Source organism: Scyliorhinus torazame, chromosome 19, assembly GCF_047496885.1.
Source record: "Scyliorhinus torazame isolate Kashiwa2021f chromosome 19, sScyTor2.1, whole genome shotgun sequence".
NCBI lineage: Eukaryota > Metazoa > Chordata > Chondrichthyes > Carcharhiniformes > Scyliorhinidae > Scyliorhinus > Scyliorhinus torazame.
The window spans coordinates 104,815,712-104,838,575 of record NC_092725.1 but is presented as its reverse complement, the minus strand read 5'-3'; the positions used below and the strand labels follow the sequence as shown (position 1 = coordinate 104,838,575).

The 22,864-nt window shown below is 46.0% G+C and overlaps 1 protein-coding gene across 1 annotated transcript in view; it reads right to left on the bottom strand.

Moving 5' to 3' along the window:
• LOC140396399 (thioredoxin reductase 1, cytoplasmic-like) overlaps positions 1–22,864 on the bottom strand; it is a 52,222-nt gene that overhangs the window by 7,011 nt on the left and 22,347 nt on the right. The window contains exons 4-10 of the mRNA XM_072484988.1: positions 20,241–20,360; positions 15,029–15,171; positions 12,585–12,700; positions 9,212–9,437; positions 5,618–5,710; positions 4,727–4,803; positions 972–1,128 (exon numbers count right to left, since the gene is read on the bottom strand). Coding sequence (XP_072341089.1) covers positions 972–1,128; positions 4,727–4,803; positions 5,618–5,710; positions 9,212–9,437; positions 12,585–12,700; positions 15,029–15,171; positions 20,241–20,360 — 932 coding nt within the window. The remainder of the gene's footprint in view (positions 1–971; positions 1,129–4,726; positions 4,804–5,617; positions 5,711–9,211; positions 9,438–12,584; positions 12,701–15,028; positions 15,172–20,240; positions 20,361–22,864) is intronic.

Genomic DNA, 22,864 nt, shown 5'->3' with positions numbered 1-22,864 from the left:
TAGGTGAGAATTTCAGAACTTGGCCTAGACAATCGTTGTGGCCAATATTGTGCATTTAGAGGAGACATAAAGTTGGACTTAAAGACCACTTGATCGTTCGAGGCCCCAGTTATTCTCAGCGCAATTCCATCCATTTTTTGTTTTACAACATGGCTCGTCCAGGTCAGTTTCTGGTCAATGTAACCCCAGGATGTTGATAGTGGAAGCTGAAGATAGTTCGGCGTAGGGCACTACCCTGAGGAACTCCTGCAGTGACATCCTAGGACTGAAATCCAGCAACCACAATCATCTTTTATGTGCCAAATGACTTCAATCAGTGGAGGGGACGAATAAAGTGAACTTTTATAGATATTCTGGAGCTGAATTATGCTATTGGCCACCAATAGCTAGGAACCATGAAACATATACACAATAATTTGAAACAATTATCACTGAAATATCATATCCATCTGCCAAAAGCATCCAAATTGTTGCAAAGCACTTTGGAAGTTTAGTGACTTGAAATTGGGTATGAGCATTGCTGGCAAGACAAGCATTTATTGGCCATCCCCAATTGCTCTTGAAGCTGTTGGTTCATCTAGATTCATTAACTAATGGAATTTAAAATTGCCACAGCGGCCAGGCTGGGGTTTTAACTCAAATCTGGAACATTGTTCCAGGCTTCTAGATTACTAGTGTACTCATGTAACCATTATGCTGCCATCCCATTAATTCCCCCTAAACAAATTGCACTTCATCAGACTCATGCCAGGCAGAGAGCATAACAAACCCCCGAGTAGTCACAATCTTTAATTGCCACCCAAACAAGACAGCAAATTGTTGGTTGGAGTCTGCAGTTTGGTGCCATACTCACTGGAACTACTACCCCAAGAATATGGATTTGGAGAAGCATCAGTTTTCTGCCCATAAATGGGCTTTTTAAGCAGCTTTGGGCGCTGCAAGAAGCCAGCAATTAAAATTTAGGTTTGTACCTTGACCGATGAGCTGTTATAGAGCCTTCCAGCAAGTAAGCGGCCAGCCTGGATCGCTACTGGAGTGAGCTGCAACTTGCCATCCAGCAGGTCTCCAATGGCATAAATGTGGGGAATATTTGTTTGTTCCAAATCATTGACCGGAATCTTACCAGACCTAAAATCCAAAAAAAAAAAAACTGCTTTAAGATAAAGATCGCTGTTGGAAAATATTCATCAGGTCTGCAGCATCTGTGGAGAAAAAGATCAGTGCTGGAAAGCACTCTGGCAAGGCAGTCCATTGAAACCATCACACCATTCAATATCATGGTTGCTCATCCAAATCATTGATAAATGCCGGACTGGAGCCCCAGTACTGATCCTCGCAGTACCCTACTAGTCATAGCCTGTCAATGCAAGAACAACCTGTTTATTCCTAGTTTTCCACCTGTTGGCCAGTTAGCCAAGGAAACAGGAACATAGAATTATAGAATCGGAGGAGGCCATTTGCCCCATCGAGTCTGCACCAAACCTCCAAAGGAGCACCTTACCTAGGCCCACGACCCCATCCCATCCCTGTAACCCAACCGACCAAGGGGCAATTTAACATGGCCAATCTACCTAACCTGCACATCTTTGGGCTGTGGGAGGAAACCGGAGCACCCAGAGGAAACCCACGCAGACACGGGGAGAACGTGCAGACTCCGCACAGACAGGCACTCGAAGGTAGGAATCGAACCTGGGTTCCTTGCACTGAGGTAGCAGTGCTAACCACTGTGCCACCCAATTTAGATTTAACATCTTAAGTATCTTTGCTTGCGTTTTACAATGTTGCATTAGTTAATCCTTAATATTGCAAACAGCCCCCTGAAGCGATGTCATGGTTACTATATTGACAACTGGTGACGGGCATGGATAAGGAGAGCTCGGCCCTCAGCATCAAGCTGCTCTCTACCAACCTGGCTAGCAAAGACGACGATGTTAGAATAGAAATCAAGGCCAGAGTTTGAACAGAGGCCTGCTCAATTTGGAACAAAACATACATCAGTCACGAGTTGGACAGAGTGAGGACAAGATTCATCCTGGTTACCAATGCATTCCAAGTTAAATTCACGTGTCAGGATATTTCTTTACTCAGAGAGTAGTAAGGGCGTGGAATTCCCTGCCTGCAACAGTAATGGACTCGCCAACACTATGGGCATTCAAATGGTCATTGGATAGACATATGGACGATAAGGGAATAGTGTAGATGGGCTTTAGAGTGGTTTCACAGGTCGGCACAACATAGAGGGCCGAAGGGCCTGTACTGCGCTGCAATGTTCTATGTTCAATTTACAGTTCCGCTCCAAGGCAAATCCAATTCCGCTAATTTTACTTTTTTGGGCTTAGTTAACAGAACAGCTCGATGGCCTTTATGGGCCTCATTTTACTCCTGATTGCATTTACATAGCACCTGATAACAGGGCATATAAACAAAAGCACAAGTGTAGTCCCTGTTTTACTGTAGCTTCCCCCCCCCCCACCCTCAACTCCTGAAAATCAAGCCAAGAGATCTTAATACAACCAGAAAGCATCTTGTGGAAAAAAACAGCACCTCTGACATTGTAGGTCAGCACCTCCGTACTGCACTGGAAGATCAGCTTAGGTCCTGGAGTGGGACTTGGAATGCTCAACTTCTGACTCAGAATGGAGTGCTCCCAATGATAGCCACAGGTGATATAGCAACAATTTTGCTTACTTTGTTAGACAACCAAAAAGGTTGGGGTAGAATTGGAGCATCAAATTGGGCAGAGGCTTCAGGCAACAACAACTCCAAATTAAAAGTATCCCATTATCTGTTCCTGGGGGGGGGATTTGAGAGGTTGGAGAAGCTGGGAGAGAAGTGCGGGTAGGCGCAGGAGGAAGGATTTAGGTACCTGCAAGTCCGAGAATTTGCGAGGAAGGAGTTTCCCACCTTCCCAATAGCGCCAGCCCCCCTCGCTGTTGGAGGAGGTACTGTCGGCAGGGGGTTTGGAGAGGGGGGGGGTAGTGTCGGTGATCTATGGGAAGATTGGAGGAGGATAGGGTGTCCATGGAGGGGATTAAGGCCAAGTGAGAGGGAATGGAAGAAGGTTTATGGTGCGAGATGCTGTGAAGGGTAAATGCCTCAACCTCATGCACAAGGTTGGGACTGATGTCATGTACAAGGCGCACTTCAAAGGCAATGATGAGCCGGCTCGCTGAGGTGACGGAGGATGTCTGTGAGCAGCCCCGCAAACCATGCATGTATGTTTTGGTCCTGCCTGAAGCTGGAAAGTTATTGGAGGGAGGTATTTAACATCATTATGGGGGTGCTACGTGTGGACTTGGGAGCCGGGTCCCCTAAAGGTCATCTTCAGAGTGTCAGAACGCCCCGAGTTGCAGGCATGTTCGAGCCTTCGTCTCATTAGGTCAGTCCTGCTGGAGTTGAGGTCAGCTTCTCTGCCCTGCACCTCTATGGCGGGGGGGGGGGGGGGGGGGGGGGGGGGCCTGCTGGAATTTTAGACCCTGGAGAATGTGAAATTTGAGCTAAAGGGGGAGGGGCGAAGGGGGTGTTTGTTTATCATACACTTTTGGGAACTCGTTACACTTTTGGGAACTCGTTACCATTAAACACTGGGGGGGGGTTCTTTTTAAACTCGTTTTGAATTTGAGAGTCAATGTTTTAGGCTGTATATTGCTGGCATGGTTTTTGCTGTTGATTTTGTTTTCTTTTGTTTGTATGATGAAAATGTGGCGAATAAAAAGATTTAAAAAAATAAAAGTCGCAAAAAGTTGGTTCACAGGTGATTAAGAAGGCGAATGGAGTTTTGTCCTTCATTGCTAGAGGGATGGAGTTTAAGACTAGGGAGGCTATGCTGCAATTGTAGAAGGTGTTAGTGAGGCCACACCTGGAGTATCGTGTTCAGTTTTGGGCTCCTTACTGGAGAATGGACGTGCTGGCACTGGAGGGTGTGCAGAGGAGATTCACTAGGTTAATCCCAGAGCTGAAGGGGTTGGATTACAAGGAGAGGTTGAGTAGACTGGGACTATACTCGTTGGAATTTATTTAAAAGGATGATGGGGGATCTTATAGAAACATATAAAATTAATGATGGGAATAGATAGGATAGATGCGGGCAGGTTGTTTCCACTGGCGGGTGAAAGTAGAACTAGAGGGCACAGCCTCAAAATAAGGGGAAGTAAATTTAGGACTGAGTTTAGGAAGAACTTTTTCACCCAAAGAGTTGTGAATATATGGAATTCCTTGCCCAGTGAAGCAGTAGAGGCTCCTTCATTAAATGTTTTTAAGATAAAGATAGATAGTTTTCTGAAGAATAAAGGGATTAAGGGTTATGGTGTTCGGGCCGGAAAGTGGAGCTGAGTCCACGAAAGATCAGCCATGATCTCATTGAATGGTGGAGCAGCCTCGAGGGGCCAGATGGCCTACTCATGCTCCTAGTTCTCATGTTAAATGCATCCTATTATGCAAAAGCTTCTGATTCTGGAGGTCAGCCGAAAGTTTCAAAACACAACGGTAGATTTTTGTTCGGTAAGAATATAGTGGGTCATGGAAGCAAGGTGGGCAGGCAAGCCAGAAGCAGAACTGAATGCTGGTTTCTACATTCCCTTCAATTTAGAGAGAGAGGGAGTTGGGAGGGATTTCAGGCCACTCACTGGTCAGAGCCAGCAAATACCCAATGGGACACGGACTTCAAGTTCCGCAAAAACAAGATCACGCACAGGAAATGCACTACCAAGAAATAGCATTCACTTACTTTTCATTGATCTTGACTCCCACTGTCTCCAAGCCAATATTTTTGGTGTTGGCATCCCTCCCAACAGCCAGTAAAACCTGCAAAAACAAAAAGCTTTGTGAGAACTGTGTTATGTAATTTGGAATAACACAAGCTGCCACTTGATGCAGTTTTGAGTAAAAGATGCTCCAGACTTTGAAGTGAGTTCAATGTGTTTTATTGAACTATTAGCACAGTTCTCAATGAGTTTGACTCTCTGCTAATCTAAATGTAGTAACTCAGTCTAACTGAACCAGCCTTGCTCTAAGCCACGTGCTGGGGTGTGATGCTGAGGATACACTTGGTAGACGTTGGTCTGTGGAAAGAGGCGGGGTGCGAGTGCCTCATCCCTTTTATAGTGAGATACCACCCCCGAGTGTCCTGACTGCTCATTGGTCGTGTCCTATGCTATGCGTTCATTAGCTGCATGATTGCATATCATGACAAGAACGTTCCAAGCAAACAAATCTTTCCAACGCCTTGTCGTTAACGCTGTCAGCACATGATGATGGAGGTTTTCACTCGAGCTCTTCACAGGCATATTTTTCACTTCATTGGACGGGGCAATGAGGGGTATCTGGGCAGAATCGGTACCACTTTCTGATCATTAAATGGAGGAACATCCTTGGGGCTCACACATCAGAACCACACCTAGATTATTTTTTATTTTTTTAAGTCAGGTTAAGCCGACATGTCAGGGTGACTTAAGCTAGGTGGTGGTTCGCCCGGAGAAGCACCACCAGCATGGACCAGCTGGGCCAAATGACCCCTTTGATGCAAATCTCACCATCCAACTCAGACAGGCAAAGCTCGAAGCCAAGAGCAGATGCATAAAACAATCTCCCATGTCCACAGTTTCACTCTCTCACTTACTGTGTTATATTCCCCTTCCAGGGTCTCTGAGCCATCTGTAGATTGAGCTGTTACTTTCAACTTCCCTGGAGTTCCTGGTTCAATTTGTTCTATCTATAAAAAAAGGAGGGGAACAGACAAATCAAGTGCTGGAACGGAATTTCATGCTGCTATTTCACCAGGCAGAGGCAGACACACATGATGAATGGAAGAAATAATCATATTTTACACATTTTTTCCAGTAATGTTATTAAAACCTTGGTTAAGATGCATACAAGACAGGATGTTAGCTAAAACTGTGTTTAAGGGGTCATAAAAGTGAGGTAATCATTGGTTTTCCAGGCAAAGTGCTCTGCTAATTGTTTTGAGAACCATTTACTCGTTTACACTAGTGAATATGTTTAAAGGACAGCTGGAGTGTAGATAATTTATGAGGGGTAGTGTTTTGATCCTGGCTAAACAGGTCATGGGACATCTTGTGGGAGGAGACAAACAACTGCCTTATGCTTTGGGTAGAGGTAATGTAATTAAGGGGAAGAGACAAGTCAGTCTAAATGTTAGTTCTTCTTGAACTGTAATCTGAACAGAGGTGTTTCAGTTTTGGTCCTGAAAGGTTATCTCCAAAGATCCTGTACAGAGAAAAGAAAGTAAAAAACTTGGTTGTTCTTAAGAGTAGTACTAGAACTATCACTTTGCCTAATTGGAATAGAATGGCTGGTTTAGGAATATAAAAAGTTTCTTCATTTACTCGAGAGCTGTTGTAACTTGACGGCTCTATTTCTCGGTTGTTAATGTGGTTAATTCTGTGTTTTAAGTTAAAGTTTGTTTTAATATAAATATAAAAGATACCAATTGGTCAATGTTAACACTCCTGGGGTACAGTAAAATTTCCCAATTGCAAGTAGTTGGATTCTCATCTGGGAACCCTAATAAGAGACAGACTAGACACCCTCCACTCAGGGGAAAGAGGATAGAGTTATCACAGCAACATTTGAGGATTGGCTAATATAGGATACTGTTAAAACACAAATAAAGATACTGAAGATGTTAAATCCAAACCTTGGGGGAAAAGAACTGTTGTGAAACTTCTTGAATGTTAAATTTCTAATACTCACCATTAAACAACTAAAGTATAAGGTGAGATATTCTTTTATCTTATTCAGGTTGAACGTGAAAAAAAGAACGTGCATTCATATAGCACCATCACCTTCAGGACACGCCAAAGTACAAATAAAGTACTTCTGAAGAGGTGTAGTCATTGTTGCAAAGTAGGAAATGTGGTAACCAATTTGCATACAGCAAGCTCCATGATACAGCAATGTGGTATTGACCTATAATAGGTTGTGAAGGGTGTTAAAAAAAAAAGAAACACCCACGCTAGAGAGAAGGGGGAAATCAGCCCTACGTAGCAAGGGGTGCAGATGCCCGCACCCGAATAAAATGTCGGTAGGCTTAAGAGGTGCAAAGAAGCAAAAGAGAGCTCAGAAAATGAAGTCATCGGTATACATTTCTACTGAAGCCAGTCAATGCAATGTAAATAGACCACCATTTTTTGCTACAATAGTTTTATTGCATCCCGTTCACTACTTTTATGCATTTTCTTTCATTTATCGTTTATTGCTAAAATAAGAATATAAATTTTGACCACTTGTACAGCGAGATGCAAGTTATTTATAACCTTGGTTAGATGTGGCGCAACCAAAGTGGACACACACCTGTAATAAATGAAACGGCAATAAAAATATTTTTTAAATCCCGGGATGGAGTCCTTCAGGGACTTGTTTATGGGGGGACAATTGTATGAGTTGCTCAAAGGGAGTGGCTTTAGGTACCTGCAGGTAAGGGATTGTGTGAGGAGAGGTAATGTCCTTCCCGGGCGGCAGGATAAGTTGCTGTCGGAGGATGAAATGAGGGAGGGGAGGGTGTCGGATATATAAAAAGGAATTGATGGAGAGGAAGGGCACTCTGGTGGGGAGATCTGGCGCAGTTGGAGGTAGGACGGAGTTGGGGGTCAGTGTCAGGGGGACTGGTGTTGATGTGCCGTTCTTTTGATATTTTGTATTTTTATATTTTTGAAGAAAAGCCTTGAATAAAAATATTTTAATTTTTAAAAAATTAAATATTAGTTGAGGGATAACCACAGTTGTCTCGCAGCGTCAGGGACCCATGTTCAATTCCAGCCTTATGCGTGTGGAGTTTGGACTTTCTCCCAGTGTCTCTGCGGGTTTTCGCCAGGTGCTCCAGTTTCCTCCCACAGTTCAAGCCATGGTAAATTGCCCCTCAAGTGTCTAGGGACGTGCAGGTTAGGTGGGGCTATGGGGATAGGTCGGGGGAGTGAGCCGAGGTGCTTATTCAAAGGTCGAAGCAGACTTTATGGGCCGAATGGCCCCATTTGCACTGTAGGAATTCTGTTCCATGTTAAAATATTGGCCAGGGCGCCAGGAGAGCATGCCTGCCCCTTCATTGTTAGGGTACCTGAACCAGAACCCGACCCCAATTTATATTCGGAAAGCAGAGCAAACTCCAACAATTTATCAATTTGTAAACTGAGTAAAGGGGAAAACCAAGAACTCCATGAGTGATTCCACCGACAACTGGGGATCTTTTATATTGAAAAAACATTATACCCCATTAATATCCAAGGAAAAAACAGCTTTTCAGTTAACAGTTCTTACAAAAAAAAAGAACTCGCGCTTACCATCCCGTCTACTTCCAATTAAGCAAAATACAAACGCACAGGTCAAATGCCACTTATCAATACAGTTCCCACTCAGTGGTTTACAGAGTTACACATCTCCTTTCCTCAAACCAGAGCAGAACCCAAAATGAAACTTAAAAATAAAACAGACGCAGCCCCTCCCACGAGTCCCATCACAGCCTGCCTAGCTGTTACTTAAATCACAGCTTTAGCAGACATTAAAAAAAAATTTAGAGAACCCAATTCATTTTTTCCAATTAAGGGGCAATTTAGCATGGCTAATTCACCTACCTGTGTTTGTGTGGGCTTCGCCCCCACAACCCAAAAGATGGGCAATTTAGCGTGTTCAATCCACCTACCTTGCACATATTTGGGTTGTGGGGGCGAAACTCATGCAAATACGGTGAGAACGTGCAGATTCCACACGGACAGTGACCTAGAGCTGGGATCGAACCTGGGACCTCGGCGCCGTGAGGCAGCAGCACTAACCACTGCGTCACCGTGCTGCCCAGCTTTAGCAGACATAACTTTACCCAAAGATTTTTTAATAACATGGCTGCAACAAGCATTTAATACAATATACATTTAAAATTTCCTACATTCACAACATTTAACAGAAGGCAGATGAGGCTCTACCAACGTCTTATTTGCAAGGTTGCACCTCCGGCAGTGTTGCACTCCCCGTGTTGGATGCTCAAGTCTCTGGATGAATCTATGACCCTCTGACTAGAATGCCAAACTTAAAATTTGCACATAGATGTGTTCAGTTGAATGCATTTGGACATGTGCATCAGCAATCTGGTCAGCTCATCTGTTTTGCAGCCCAACCATTTTCTAAATACATGTGGAGATAAAGCAGACACCACCTTCCAGCTCGGGATCTAACACCAGCACACAAAAATAAACACTTTGCTTACCTTAGATGGCACAAATTGCCTTATGATTTTGACCCCATGCGATTCCAGGTAGTCTCCAACCAGGTTTGCCATTTGTTGGTCAAATCCCCGGAGCAGGATGGAACGAACCATTACAGTCACATCCAGCCCCAGTCCCGAGAGAAATCCTGCACACTCCAATGCCACGTAGGAAGCTCCGATCACCAAGGTCTTCCCCGGAGAGTAGGGGAGCGAGAATAGATCATCACTAGAGTGTGTATCAAAAACGAGGGAAATGTCCTTTATTCAGATACTTTAATCAGGCTTGCATTTCTATAACACTCACCACCGGACGTGCTTTACATACAATGGCATACTTTTTTGAAGTGTAGTGACTGTTGCAACGTACTTTGGAAATGCAGCAGCATAATCTCCCACTAAGAACAATATGATCATGGGCAGAAATCTGTTTATATTGATTGAGGATTACATATTGAGCAAGACTCTAAGGGAGAACTCCCCTGCTGTTCCAAAAATCAGTCTCCAACCTCAGAATTTTGTTTCCACGATGTTCCTTCATTCTTCGAAATAGCAGACAATTTAGACATGGAGTGTAACATTTGGATGCAAGGCCCGCTAGATTTTGTAGTTTGTTTTAAAATTTTGCATATTGATCGTCTAATTTGAATTAAGCAACGTGGGAAAGTTACACAAGCAGCAAAATGCTGCAGATGCTGCTGGAGAAAACTCAGCAGGTTTGACAGCATCAATGGAGAGGGGACAGTAGTGTGTTGCTTCCTATATTTGTTTATGGTACATGGGTTAGTGCCCATATTTAACGGCCTTGGGAAGGGTGCAGTGAAATAAACTATAACCACTCTGCCCAATAGGGACCACCCTAGAATGGGAGCACTCCCTCAATCACCTTCACCCATTCAAACACTCACTTATATTGGGTCTGAGAAAGTGAACTACTTCTCCTGCAAGGAGGAAGATGACTATTTGAGATATTATCTTCTTCCAGATAGTCACTTTCTGGAATAACTTGTTAAAATGACACAGATGGCAGCATGGTAGTGCAGAGGTTAGCACCGCTGCCTCACGGTGCCGAGGTCCCAGGTTCAATCCTGGCTCCGGGTCACTGTCAGTGTGGAATTTGCACATCCTCCCCATGGGTTTCGCCCCCACAACCCAAAGATGTGCAGGCTAGGTGAATTGGCCGGGCTAAATTGCCCCTTCATTGGAAAAAATTAATTGGATACTCTATAAAAATTGATAGATAGGGGGCAGGATTCTCTAATCCTGCGGCAGAGTGTCCACGCCGTCGTAAACACCACCGCGTTACCAGACTACTAATTTTGGCCCCTACAAGGGGCCAGCACGGCACTGGAACGGTACACGCTGCTCCAGCTGCTGGCGTGAACTGCCGCCACGGATCCGCGCATGGGCAGTGGCGCCAACGCGCACATGCGTAGTGCCTTACTTCAACGCGCGGGCCCCAACACAACATGGCGCAGAACTACAGGGGCCGGCGCGTAGGAAAGGAGGCCCCGAGCCAGAGATGCCGGCCCGCTGATTGGTGGGCCCCAATCACGGGCCAGGCCACATCAGAGGCCTCCCCCGGGGTCGGACCACCTGCCCCCACAGACCGCCCCCATCAACCCTTCCACGCCGAGGTCCCGCTGGCTGAGAGCAGATGTGGACGGCGGCGGCGGGACTTGGCGTTTTCACGACGGCTACTCGGCCCATGTCGGGCCGAGAATCAGCGGGGGGCGGGGGGGAGACCCCGTAGAACGGTACCTGGGATTCTCCGCTCTGCTGATAATCGCGTGCCGGCGTGGCGAGATTCGCACCGGTCGCGGGGATCCGCCGGCCCAGCAGAATCCCGCCCAGGGTTTTGTGGGGGGTGGGGCCCTCCCACTTTCAGAAAAGGCGGGAGGTGGGTTCTTAAAACAGCTGACAGAAAAACTGACTTTATACTTTGCGATTCACAAATTTATTAAAGTATATTCAGGTTAAAGAGTTCTTTAAAGTCGATAAGTACATCAATATTAATGTCCAGAAGATATTCTAGTTCTAATAAAGAATCCAGTGAGGACTTATGAATATTCACATGTTGAAAGTAATTTTTCCTTTTATCTGAGGGCTTACTATAGTGCTTGTGCATCGCCCAATATACAATACCCCTTTCTAGTCGCCTCCATGAGTGATGGAATCTGTAAAGGCATCTTGCACCAGTGTAGCATACACCATTACTACATCAACCTCCATTCTTAAATGCTTCCTTTGATGTAGAGTCGAGATCAGAGCTGCTTTAATTTAAGTGGTTAGTCTGACACTTTCAGGCCCCAACAACAGCTGGCATTGTGAAATTTGAAGTTTTCTTCTTTTAAAATGGGCTCATCTGGGGCAGCACGGTGGTGCAGTGGGTAGCACTGCAGTCTCACGACACCGAGGTCCCAGGTTCGATCCCGGTTCTGGGTCACTGTCAGTGTGGAGTTTGCACATTCTCCCAGTGTTTGCCTGGGTTTCGCCCCCACAACCCAAAGATGTACAGGGTAGGTGGATTGGCCACGCTAAATTGCTCAATTGGAAAAAATTAATTGGAATTTTTTTTTTTTTTTTTTATTTCTTTTTTTTTTTTAAAAAGGGCTCATCTGGTGCTTTTACTCTCCCAGCAGAGCCAACAAGAGGGGCTCAATTGGTTGAGAAGAAGTGTTCATAGGCTCCAGGCAGAATTTAACTGCCCTCAATGTTGGTGGTGACCTGCCTTCTCGTACAACCAGCTGCCCATTTCAGAGGCAGTTGCGACAACCACTTACTGTGGGTCTGGGGTCACACATGGGTCAGGCCAGGTTAAAGAATGCAGATTTGCTTCAGCTGGCTTTTTAGAATGATAGTCTGTAACTCTGTAGTTTCACACTCCCCACCCACTTATTCTCCAAATTGTTGATAAATTCAATTCCCCAGTTGCCATGGTGGGTTTTGAATCTAGGTCTCGCAGATAGAGCCTCGGTGTCTGGGTTATTGCAGTAGTAATGCAGCCACCACGCTCCTGGATGACATAGCTGGTTGAACCCTACACGGTAGCACAGTGGTTATCACTGTTGCTTCACAGTGCCAGGGACCCAGGGTTGATTCCCGGCTTGGGTCACTGTCTGGGTGGAGTCTGCACGTTCTCCCCATGTCTGCGTGGGTTTCCGCCACATGCCCCAGTTTCCTCCCACAGGTTCCAAAAGACACGCGGTTAGGTGAATGGGATATTCGGAATTCTCCCTCAGTGTACCCGAGCAGGTGCAGGAGTGTGGCGACTAGGGGCTTTTCACAATAACTTCATTGCAGCGTTAATGTAAGCCTACTTGCAGCACTAATAAAAGATTATTATTATATGGATATATAATATAAAGTATAGTACCTGGTGATGCAATGCTCCTTATCGCCCGGGATTCCCAGGTACCGAGGCCTCTCTCCAGTGGCTAGGATGAATGTTTCAGCGGTATAAAATGTTTCCTTTCCTTTTTTATTTGTTCCCTAAGAAACAAAGCAATTGCGTGAGTAGATTTACTACGATCATACCTGGACTCTAGGAATCGAGCTACGAGGAGAGGTTGAACAAACCATGATTTGCTTCCTGGAATTAAGGTTAACGGACGATTTCATCAAAAACAATTAAATCTATGAAGAGAAGCTGATAAGAGATTAATTGGTTCTGATGGTTGGGAGTCTAGAACTAGGAGGCACAGTCTAAAACCCAAAACAAAATCTTTAAGTGTGTGAAATTAGGAAACACCTCTTTACACCAGGGTGGTATTCCGTATGAGTCACCCAGAATCTATGTCTATGTCATTACATTGGGTGTTTATCTACGTCCTATGTTTTTCTCATGTATGGAACGATCTGCCTGGACTGTATGCCGAACAATACTTTTCACTGTACCTCAGTACACGGGGGGATGGAGCACAGAGTCTCGCTGTATGCGGACGACCTGCTTTTGTATGTTTCAGATCCAATTGAGGAGATGGAAGAAATTATAGGAATTCGGCCGGTTTTCAGGTTTTAAGCTTAATATGGGGTAGAGTGAGATGTTTGTGGTCCAGGCAAAGGGTCAGGAGAGGCGACTGGGAACGCTGCCATTTAGAGTGGTAGGGGACAGTTTCAGGTACCAAGGTATTCAAGTGGCACGGGATTGGGACCAGCTACATCAATTAAACTTGGCCCAGTTGGTGGATCAGATGAAGGAGGATTTCCGGAGATGGGATGCGCTCCCGTTGTCTCCGGCTGGTAGAGTCCAAACGGTGAAAATGACGGCCCTCCCGAGATTCCTGTTTGTTTTTCAATGTCTCCCCCTCTTCATCCCACGGTCCTTTTTTTAAGCGGGTCAATAAAATTATAGCGGGCTTTGTATGGGGGGGCAGGTCCCAAAGCTTGAGCGGAGTCGGGGGGGGGGGTTTGGTATGGGTACGTATGGAGGCAGCTTCTTGCATGAGCACCCGGGGGCGCTGGTAACCGCGCCTCTGCCGTTCCCGCCAGCGCGGTACTCCACCAGCCCAGTGGTGGCGGCAGCCTAGAGAGTCTGGGGGCAATGGAGGAGACATGTGGGAGCATCGGTCTGGTCCCCAATCTGTGATAATCACCGGTTTGCCCCGGGGAGGATGGACAGGGGGATTTCCGAATTTGGTGGAGAGCAGGGATGGGGGACTTGTTTATAGAGGGCTTTCCGACTATGAGGGCGCTGGAGGAGAAGTTTGCATTGGCGGGGGGGAAACAAATGTTGATATCTGCAGGTGCGGGACTTTCTACATAGACAGGTACCAACCTTCCCACTCCTGCCACTAAGGGGGATTCAGAATAGGGTGGTTTCTAGAGGCTGGATAGGAGGGGGAAGCGTTTCTGACACTTAAGGAGCTTATGGGATCAGAGGAGACGCAGACGGAGGAGCTGAAGCGAAAGTGAGAAGCGGAGCTGGGGGGGGGGGGGGAAAAAAGAGAGATAGAGGGCCGCCTTTGGGTGGACGTGTTGAGTAGAAGCCACGCGACCGTGACGTGTGTCAGGCTCAGCTTGATCCAATTTATGGTCGTGCACTGGGCTCACATGACAGTGGCCCGGATGAGCAGATTCTCTGGGGTGGAGGATAGATGCACAAAATGTGCGGGAGGACCAGCAAACCATGTCCACGTGTTTTGGGCATGTCCAAAGCAGAGGGGATTTTGGCAGGGGTTTGCAGACATCATGTCCAAGGTATTAAATACAAGGGTGGCATGGAGTCCAGAGGTGGCGATTTCCGAAGTGTCGAAGGATCCGGGAATCCAGGAGGAGAAAGAGTTCTGGCCTTTGCTTCCCTGAAAGCCCGGAGGCAGATATTACTAGCATGGAGGGACTCAAGGCCCCCGAAGTCGGAGACCTGGCTATTGGACATGGCTGGCTTTCTCTGCCTGGAGAAGTTCGCCATGAGAGGGTCATTGTTAGGGTTCGCCCAGAGGTGGCAACCATTCATCAACTCCTTCGCAGAGAATTAATTGTCAGCAGAAGGGAGTGGGGGTTAGCGTCGATTAGGGAGTTAAGTAATGGTGGGACCTGTGGGGGAGGGAGGCGGTATTTGCACTATGTTTATATTTTTATGAACATTGTTTATATTGCTGCTGTTACATTGCCAAAAAATACCTTAATAAAATGTTTATTAAGTCGATGTGGGAGGGAGATAATAACGCTCTTATTCATCTGCTGCCTTTGCCCATCCAGATGGGCTGCAAGTTCACACAATGTTTGAAATAAACCAATACCGAATGTGGATTTTAAGACAGATATTTGCTAGCAGTACCCTAGAAGTAACTTGGTGCAAATATAATTCTGAGCAGGTACCTTGATTTTGTGTGGTCCAACAAATTCTCCATAAGCATTCACATAGGTAACACCATTGTCCTTTAAAGAAACCCGGTAGCCCCAGTTCAAGGAACCTATGTAATTCCCAATCGCATCTTTCATAGTTGTCCAGTCATGACTAACTGTAGAGGAAACAAATGTTATTTAGTAGGTAGAATCTTTTTTGGTTCTTAATCTTTATGGAGAAGAGAAGTGGTAAACCATGTTTGTTTTTGTTTTTAAAAAAGGAGACTTACTTCCAGATATAGTGAGGTATAAATTTAGTGAGTCATGGAGCTTTGCATCAAGTCTATGGGCCACAGAATTGGGGAAACATTGTGCTCCCAATTTCCAAACATAAAACCTCAACTACAACACCATACCATCAAAAAGTTAATGGTTCCCAATTTTTATTCATTCATTTACAGGATGTGGGCGTCACTGGCTAGACCAGCATTTATTACCCATCCCTAGTTGTCCTTCAGGTGGTGGGGATCTGCCATCTTGAATGGCTGCGGTAATATTCTGCTAAATATCCATGCATTTATGTAATTGGAGATCCTATTAAATTTGGGAGCTCCAACAGCAAGGTCATCCACTGTTCCTACAATCAAAGTTTGGAAGATTACAGTCACCTATGCCACTTAGCATGGCACTGGACAACAATGTAATCCAGAGCAGTGGACTGGGTAACAGGTCCTCCATCCTTCCACTGTGCTTGTCTAAGGCGCAGAAGCTCTGCTCCAATGCCATTGGTTAGTTTAGAATACATCTGAACCTCATTGCACAATGTGCCTCCAGTTCTGCTTCAGCCAAGTGTCTTCACTTTGACGCGTCGATTCATAATATCACACGGTAACTTCAGAAGATTTTTCCCAGTTCAGCTCATCCAAGCAGCAAGGCCCTACAATTCCAACGCCCAGCCGTCCCAGCATGGAATTAGTTCTCTTCCTCTTTAACCCTTAAATCCATTAATGTGTTGATAATAGAGGGCGATGGCAGACAGGTTATTTTGCATCAGTCTTCACTTGTGGATACAAGTAGCATGCCAGAAGCAACTATAAACCAGAAAATGAGAGTGAAAGAGGAACTCCGGGAAATCAGTCACCAGAGAGGTGGTACTGAGTGAATTGTTGGAGCTACAGACTGACAACAGCTCCGGTCCTGAAGGGCTTCATCTCCGGTCAAAAAGAAGTGACTAATGAGATAGTTGATGCGTTGGTTTTAATTTTCCAAAACTCCCTAGAGTCAGGAAAGGACCCATTAGATTGGAAGATAGCAAATGTAACTTTATTCAAAAAGAGGGATGTAGACAGAAAGCAGGAAACCAAGTCCAGTTAGTTCGAAACTGGTGGTCGGGAGAATGTTAGAAGCTATTAAGTTATAGTGGACATTTGGATAATTAATGTAAATCAGACAGAGCCACCATTGGTTTGAGAAAGGGAAATCATGTTTAACCAACTTATTGGAGGAAGTATCATGTGCTGTGGATAAAGGGGAATCTGTGGATGTAATGTACTGAAAAGATTACCAGAAGGAATTTGATATTAGCCAGAAGGCATTTGATATGTGCGACAAAAGGTTATTCCAGAAAACATCAGGTAAAGGTAGTTTTAAGTGATCCATATTTGTATTGTTACCCGTTAGAAATGAAGGCAAAGGGGCAGCATGGTGGCGCAGTGGATTAGCACTGCTGCCTCGCAGCGCCAAGGTCCAGGTTCGATCCCGGCTCTGGGTCACTGTCCGTGTGGAGTTTGTACATTCTCCCAGTGTTTGCGTGGGTTTCGCCCCCACAACCCAAAGATGTGCAGGTTAGGTGCATTGGCGACGCTAAATTGGCCCTTAATTGGAAAAAATTAATTGGATACTCTAAATTTATTTTTTTTAAAAGGAAATAAAGGAAAAGTTGGAAGCGGGCTCAATTTAGTGTTTGTGTAGGGGGTAAACCTATAGTTAGACACAGGTGTTTGCACCTGGGGGTCTTGAGTCCAGTTAAAACAGATTCTATTGTGCTGAGTATTCATGGTGTGAAAAGCAAATGAAAACTTGAGACCTTCAGGGAAATGAGCATGGAGTTTAGTTTTCAAATTGGAGCTGAAGACGGAGCTTTCCGGCTAGAGGGAACATCTCTCTTGGCTCTGCTGAAGGAAAATCCATACCATAGAGTAAGGGGCAAAGGAGGAAGGAAAGAACAGTTAGCTAAGGAAACGGGAACATAGAACAATGTAATTCCATGTAATTCCTACAGTGCAGAAGGAGGCCATTCAGCCCATTGAGTCTGCACCAACCTTCTTCAAAAACACCATACCTAGTCCCATTCCCCCATCCCATCCCTGCAACCCCACCTAGCCTGCACGTGCCTGGACACAAGGGGAAATTTAGCACGACCAATCCACCTAACCTACACATCTTTGGACTGTGGGAGACATGCAGATGGGGGAGAACGTGCAAACTCCACACACAAAACCAGAATTACATTTGTGTCTCTGGTGTTGAGGTAGCAGTGCTAACCACTGTGGCACATTATATAAATGGAGAGAGATTGCGCAGCAGTGTCCTAATACATGAATCACAAAAGGTACAGGTGCAGCAAGCAATTAGGAAAGCCAGTACAACATTGTTTATTACGAGGGGAATTGAATTTTAAAAAAATAGGGAAGAACTGTTCAGTGAAGTTGGAGCACACTGAAAAGGGGTTGACTATTGAGAAGCCAGGAAAATATTTGAAGTGGTTCTAAGGTTTGTGGTATTTTACAATGGTATATTGGAGAGACATTAATTGAAATAATTGTGCAGCAATTAGTGGCTGGATTTCAGAGTTTGTGGAATAGCATTCAGGATAAAGGAATCCTGAAAGTTAAAAATGTTGGAGGCAGATCCTAGTTAAGCACAGTAAGAAGTCTTACAACACCAGGTTAAAGTCCAACAGGTTTGTTTCAAACACTAGCATTCGGAGCACTGCTCCTTCCTCAAGGTTCCTCACCCGAGGAAGGAGCAGTGCTCCGAAAGCTAGTGTTTGAAACAAACCTGTTGATTTCAAACTTCTCTTGTTAAAAAGTAATTGGCAGTTTTGTTCCACTGTTGCAGCAGATTTTCACACGTTTTCTAAAGAAAAGTCTGCAATACAATAGTTTGAGCCAGAGTTCCATTCTGAGATTTTCTTGTCCAGTAGTACAAACTGAGATTGTGACAAAGAAACTCACAATATAGGGGCTAACTAATTGACTTACAAGATTGACCAACAGGAAGGCTAACAGGAAGCAGAGTGTAGGTACCTCAGTGCTGGGGCTTCAACTGTTTAATGACTTGGCTGAAGAAATTGTTGCCAAACTTGCTCATCACACAATGATGGTGGGAAAGTAAGTGATGAAGAGGACAGAAGGAAGCTACAAAAATAAGTGAGTGGGCAAAGACCTGGCAAATCGAGCATAGAACATACAGTGCAGAAGGAGGCCATTTGGCCCATCGAGTCTGCACCTACTCACTTAAGCCCTCACTTCCACCCTATCCCCGTAACCCAATAACCCCTCCTATTGGTCACGAAGGGCAATTTATCATGACCAATCCTGCACATCTTTGGACTGTGGGAGGAAACCGGAGAACCCGGAGGAAACCCACGCAGACACGGGGAGAATGTGCAGAGTCCGCACAGACAGTGACCCAGAGTATAATGTGGGCAAATGTGAAACTGTCCATTGTGGCTGGATGAATTTAAAAAAAATGTATTATCCAAATGGTGATAGATTGCAGAGCTGAGGTGCAATAAAATATCGGCACCTTAATGCATGAATCACAAAAGGTACAGCAAGTAATTAGCAAAGCTAGTAAAATGTTACTGTTTATTGCAAAGGGAATTGAATAGAAAAGCAGAGACGTTGTGCCCCAATTGTACAGGGCACGGAGTCAACATTTAGAGCACCATTACTCTACATTTAGAGTCACCTTAAAAGGAAGGACGCAAATCCATTGGAAGCAGTTCAGATAAGGTTTACCAGACGAATAGCTAGAATGGGTGGCTCATCTTGTATGTGCACAATTTGAACAGGTTAGGCTGGAGTTCAGGAAGAGTAAGAGGAGGCTATATTGAAACAAAATCCTGTGGGGTATTGACAGGGTGAATGTGGAGAGGGTGTTTCCACTTGTGGGAGGGTCTAGGACTAGGAGGGGGAGAAAAAGGGGGCTCACTGTTAGGAGTTGCCAGTTTAAAATGAAGATGAGGTGAATTTTCTTCTGAGGGTTATGAGTCTTTGGAACTCTCTCTGGTGGTGGAAGCAGGGTCTTTGAATAGTTTTAAAGCAGGGGTGTTCAGATTCTTGGTAAACCAAGTGGCCGATAGGTAATTGGCGGTAGTCGAGATGTAGATTTGAAGTCTGTCACATCAGCCATGATCTTATTAAAAGAGCTCGAGGGGCTGAATGGCCTATCCCTGCTTGGTAACTACTGCAATAGTTCCTGAAATAAGTTTCAATTTGAACCAAAAGATTCCTCATCTTAGTCTTGGAATTTAAGCAAATCCAGAAAATGGCTCTACCTCAATGAGATATCTCTGACAAGTTTATCCTGTTTTAAAATCATCCAATCCTAGCTATGGTCACCTTTCTACACCCCAGGTGTAGTTACCAGGACATAAGCAGAAGCTGTATTATTCTGTTTTGGCTATATGGTACTTGCATTGTTAGCTGTGGATCCAGTGGTTGCATAGGTAGAACACCCTTCAAACCATTTATGGAGTGCATATATTGACTATCTTTCTTCAGTGATGTATTTCGAAGTTCATTTGTGGCGGATTTTTCCAGGGCCAACGAGGTCTCCACCACTAGTCAATGACACTTGAGTCGCTCTTTTGGGCCCTGGGGAGTTTCTCACGGGTTTAGCCCACGCTTTCAGCAATGGGGAGCTGAACTCAAATCAGGCACCATTTTGAAAGGGTCCTCCACCCATAGGAAACGTCAACCCCCACCTCTCCAAATGAGGACACCCCGCTATGGGGTTCCCCCCTCTTCAGGATCCCCCCCCCACCCCAACCATGGGAGGGTGAAATAGTGAGGCTGGTCAGGAACACTGGAATAGTGAAATCTTGAGGTAGCAGCAGGTGACTGAGACAGGTAGCACCAAGGTGCAAACATGCCATCTTGATAACGAGATTGGAGGCACAATTATATCAAATATGAAATACTGCAATTTCCCGTCCACACTTCTGGTGTTTACAAACCTCTCTCATCAAACGTCCAGCCAAATGTCCTAGCGTCCTGTAGACTTTGGTGCAGAATTGCAGCTTGATGCATCAGCTTTTTGGGGATACAACCCACATTGACACATGTCCCTCCAAGACCTGATGGTGAAAAAAAGATAAAATACAAAAAAGCTAAATCAAGAAATATTTGGACTGAATCAGACTCCAAGTAGAAAACGAGACCACAAAAAACACACCCAAGGGCAATTTCAGACGAAAATACAAATTAGGGGTTGGAGTAGGCCACTCGGCCCCTTGAGCTTGTTCCACCATTCAACAAGATAATGGCTGAACTGCCAGTAACGTCATGATATTGGATTCATGTTGCTGGCAGTGAATCCTACCCGCCAGCAGAGTGGACCAGAATCAACTGCACACACTGTCTGCTATTGTAAAACCATACAGTAAGGCGGTCATTTGGTCCACTGTGCGTATACTGATTCTTGGGGAATAATTCAATTAGTTGCACCTTTCAGAGAGGACAAAAAACAGGTTTCTACAGAAGTGAAACAAACTCCCTGGGAGACTGTGGAAAGATTTACAATGGATTCAATCACATTATTTATTTCAGAAAACATTGTGATATTCGTTAAAAGTAATATTGGGACTTCCGGGTGCGGCGATGACCAGCTGAGTCGCACGTTTCGGCAGCTCCCGGTGGAACGGACTTTTGGGCTCTTGATAGGAGCCCCAACGGCAATTTTGACGGCTAAAAGTACTGTGCGGTGAACCAGAAGGGAATCCCCCCTGGATACGGATGAAAAAAGGAGGGGAAGGTGGCCGGATTGCGGTGGATCCTTTAGAGCAGCGGCAAGGAAGGCAAGCAAAAACCAAGATGGCGTCGGAAGGTGGCAGTTTAATATGGGGCCCTGAACAACACGAGTTTTTGAAACACTGCGTGGAAGAACTCAAAAAGGAAATGAAGAAGGAGCTGTTGGCCCCGATATTACAGGCGATCGAAGGGCTAAAGGAGGAGCAAAAGACGCAGGAGCGAGAGCTTCGGGTTGTGAAGGCAAAGGCTGCCGAGAATGAGGACGCCATACAGGGCCTGCTGGTGAAGACGGAGATGCACGAGGCACACCATAAACGATGTGTGGAAAGGCTGGAGGTGCTGGAGAACAACGCGAGGAGGAACAACCCAAGGATTCTTGGTCTTCCTGAAGGTGCGGAGGGAGCGGACGTCGGGGCATATGTGAGCACGATGCTGCACTCCATAATGGGAGCGGAGGCCCCGGCGGGTCCGCTGGAGGTGGAGGGAGCATACCGAGTGATGGCGCGAGGACCGAGAGCAGGAGAAATTCCTAGAGCCAGAGTGGTGAGATTCCTCCGTTTTAAGGACAAAGAGATGGTCCTTAGATGGGCAAAGAAAACTCGGAGCAGTAAGTGGGAGAACGCGGTGATCTGCGTATACCAAGACTGGAGTGCGGAGGTGGCGAGAAGGAGGGCGAGCTTTAATCGGGCCAAGGCGGTGCTTCACAAAAAGAAGATAAAATTCGGAATGCTGCAACCGGCAAGACTGTGGGTCACATATCAAGGGAGGCACCACTACTTTCGAGACGGCGGATGAGGCGTGGACTATTATCGTGGAAGAAAAATTGGAATGAGCGGGTTATTAAAAAAAAGAACGTTTGAAACAAAGTGATGGGGCGAGTATGGGGGGCGAAAAGGGGGGTAAAAAAGGGGGGGAAAGAGGAGTTTTATGTTATTAATCCTGCGATGTGGTAACTTTTCTCTCTTCCACAGGAGGTGGTGGGGGGAGGAAAGGAGGTGGAGGAGATGGGGCGTTGACCATTGGGGGCGGGGCCAAGGGGGAAGCGCAGGCTCGGTTCCCGCGCTATGATAATCATGGCGGGAATAGGGAAGCAGGAAGGAGGGGGCGTCGCACGGTGCGAGCCGAGGTCACGGGGGGGGGAAGCCGAGGTCGGCCAGAGTTTGCTGACTTCTGGGAGCAACATGGGGGGTGTAACTACGCTAGTGGGGGATCTAGCGGGGGGGGGTGGGAGGGGGGAACTATTGGGCTGCTGCTGCTGGGGAGAGGGGGGAGCTGGTATGGGGTGGGATGGGCGGGGGGGCACCGCCTGGGAGGGGGACACAGCTGCGTGGGAACCGGGTGAGGAGCTGGAAAAAGGGGATGGCTAATCGACAAGGGGGGGGGGTAAAAAGCCCCCCAACCCGGCTGATCACGTGGAACGTGAGAGGGCTGAACGGGCTGATAAAGAGGGCACGGGTACTCGCACACCTGAAGAAACTTAAGGCAGACGTGGTTATGTTACAGGAAACGCACTTGAAACTGATAGACCAGGTGAGACTACGCAAAGGTTGGGTGGGGCAGGTGTTCCATTCGGGGCTAGATGCGAAAAACAGGGGGGTGGCTATATTAGTGGGGAAGCGGGTAATGTTTGAGGCAAAGACTATAGTGGCGGATAGCGGGGGCAGATACGTGATGGTGAGTGGCAAACTACAGGGGGAGACGGTGGTTTTGGTAAACGTATATGCCCCGAACTGGGATGATGCCAATTTTATGAGGCGTATGCTAGGACGCATCCCGGACCTAGAGGTGGGAAAGTTGGTAATGGGGGGAGATTTCAATACGGTGTTGGAAC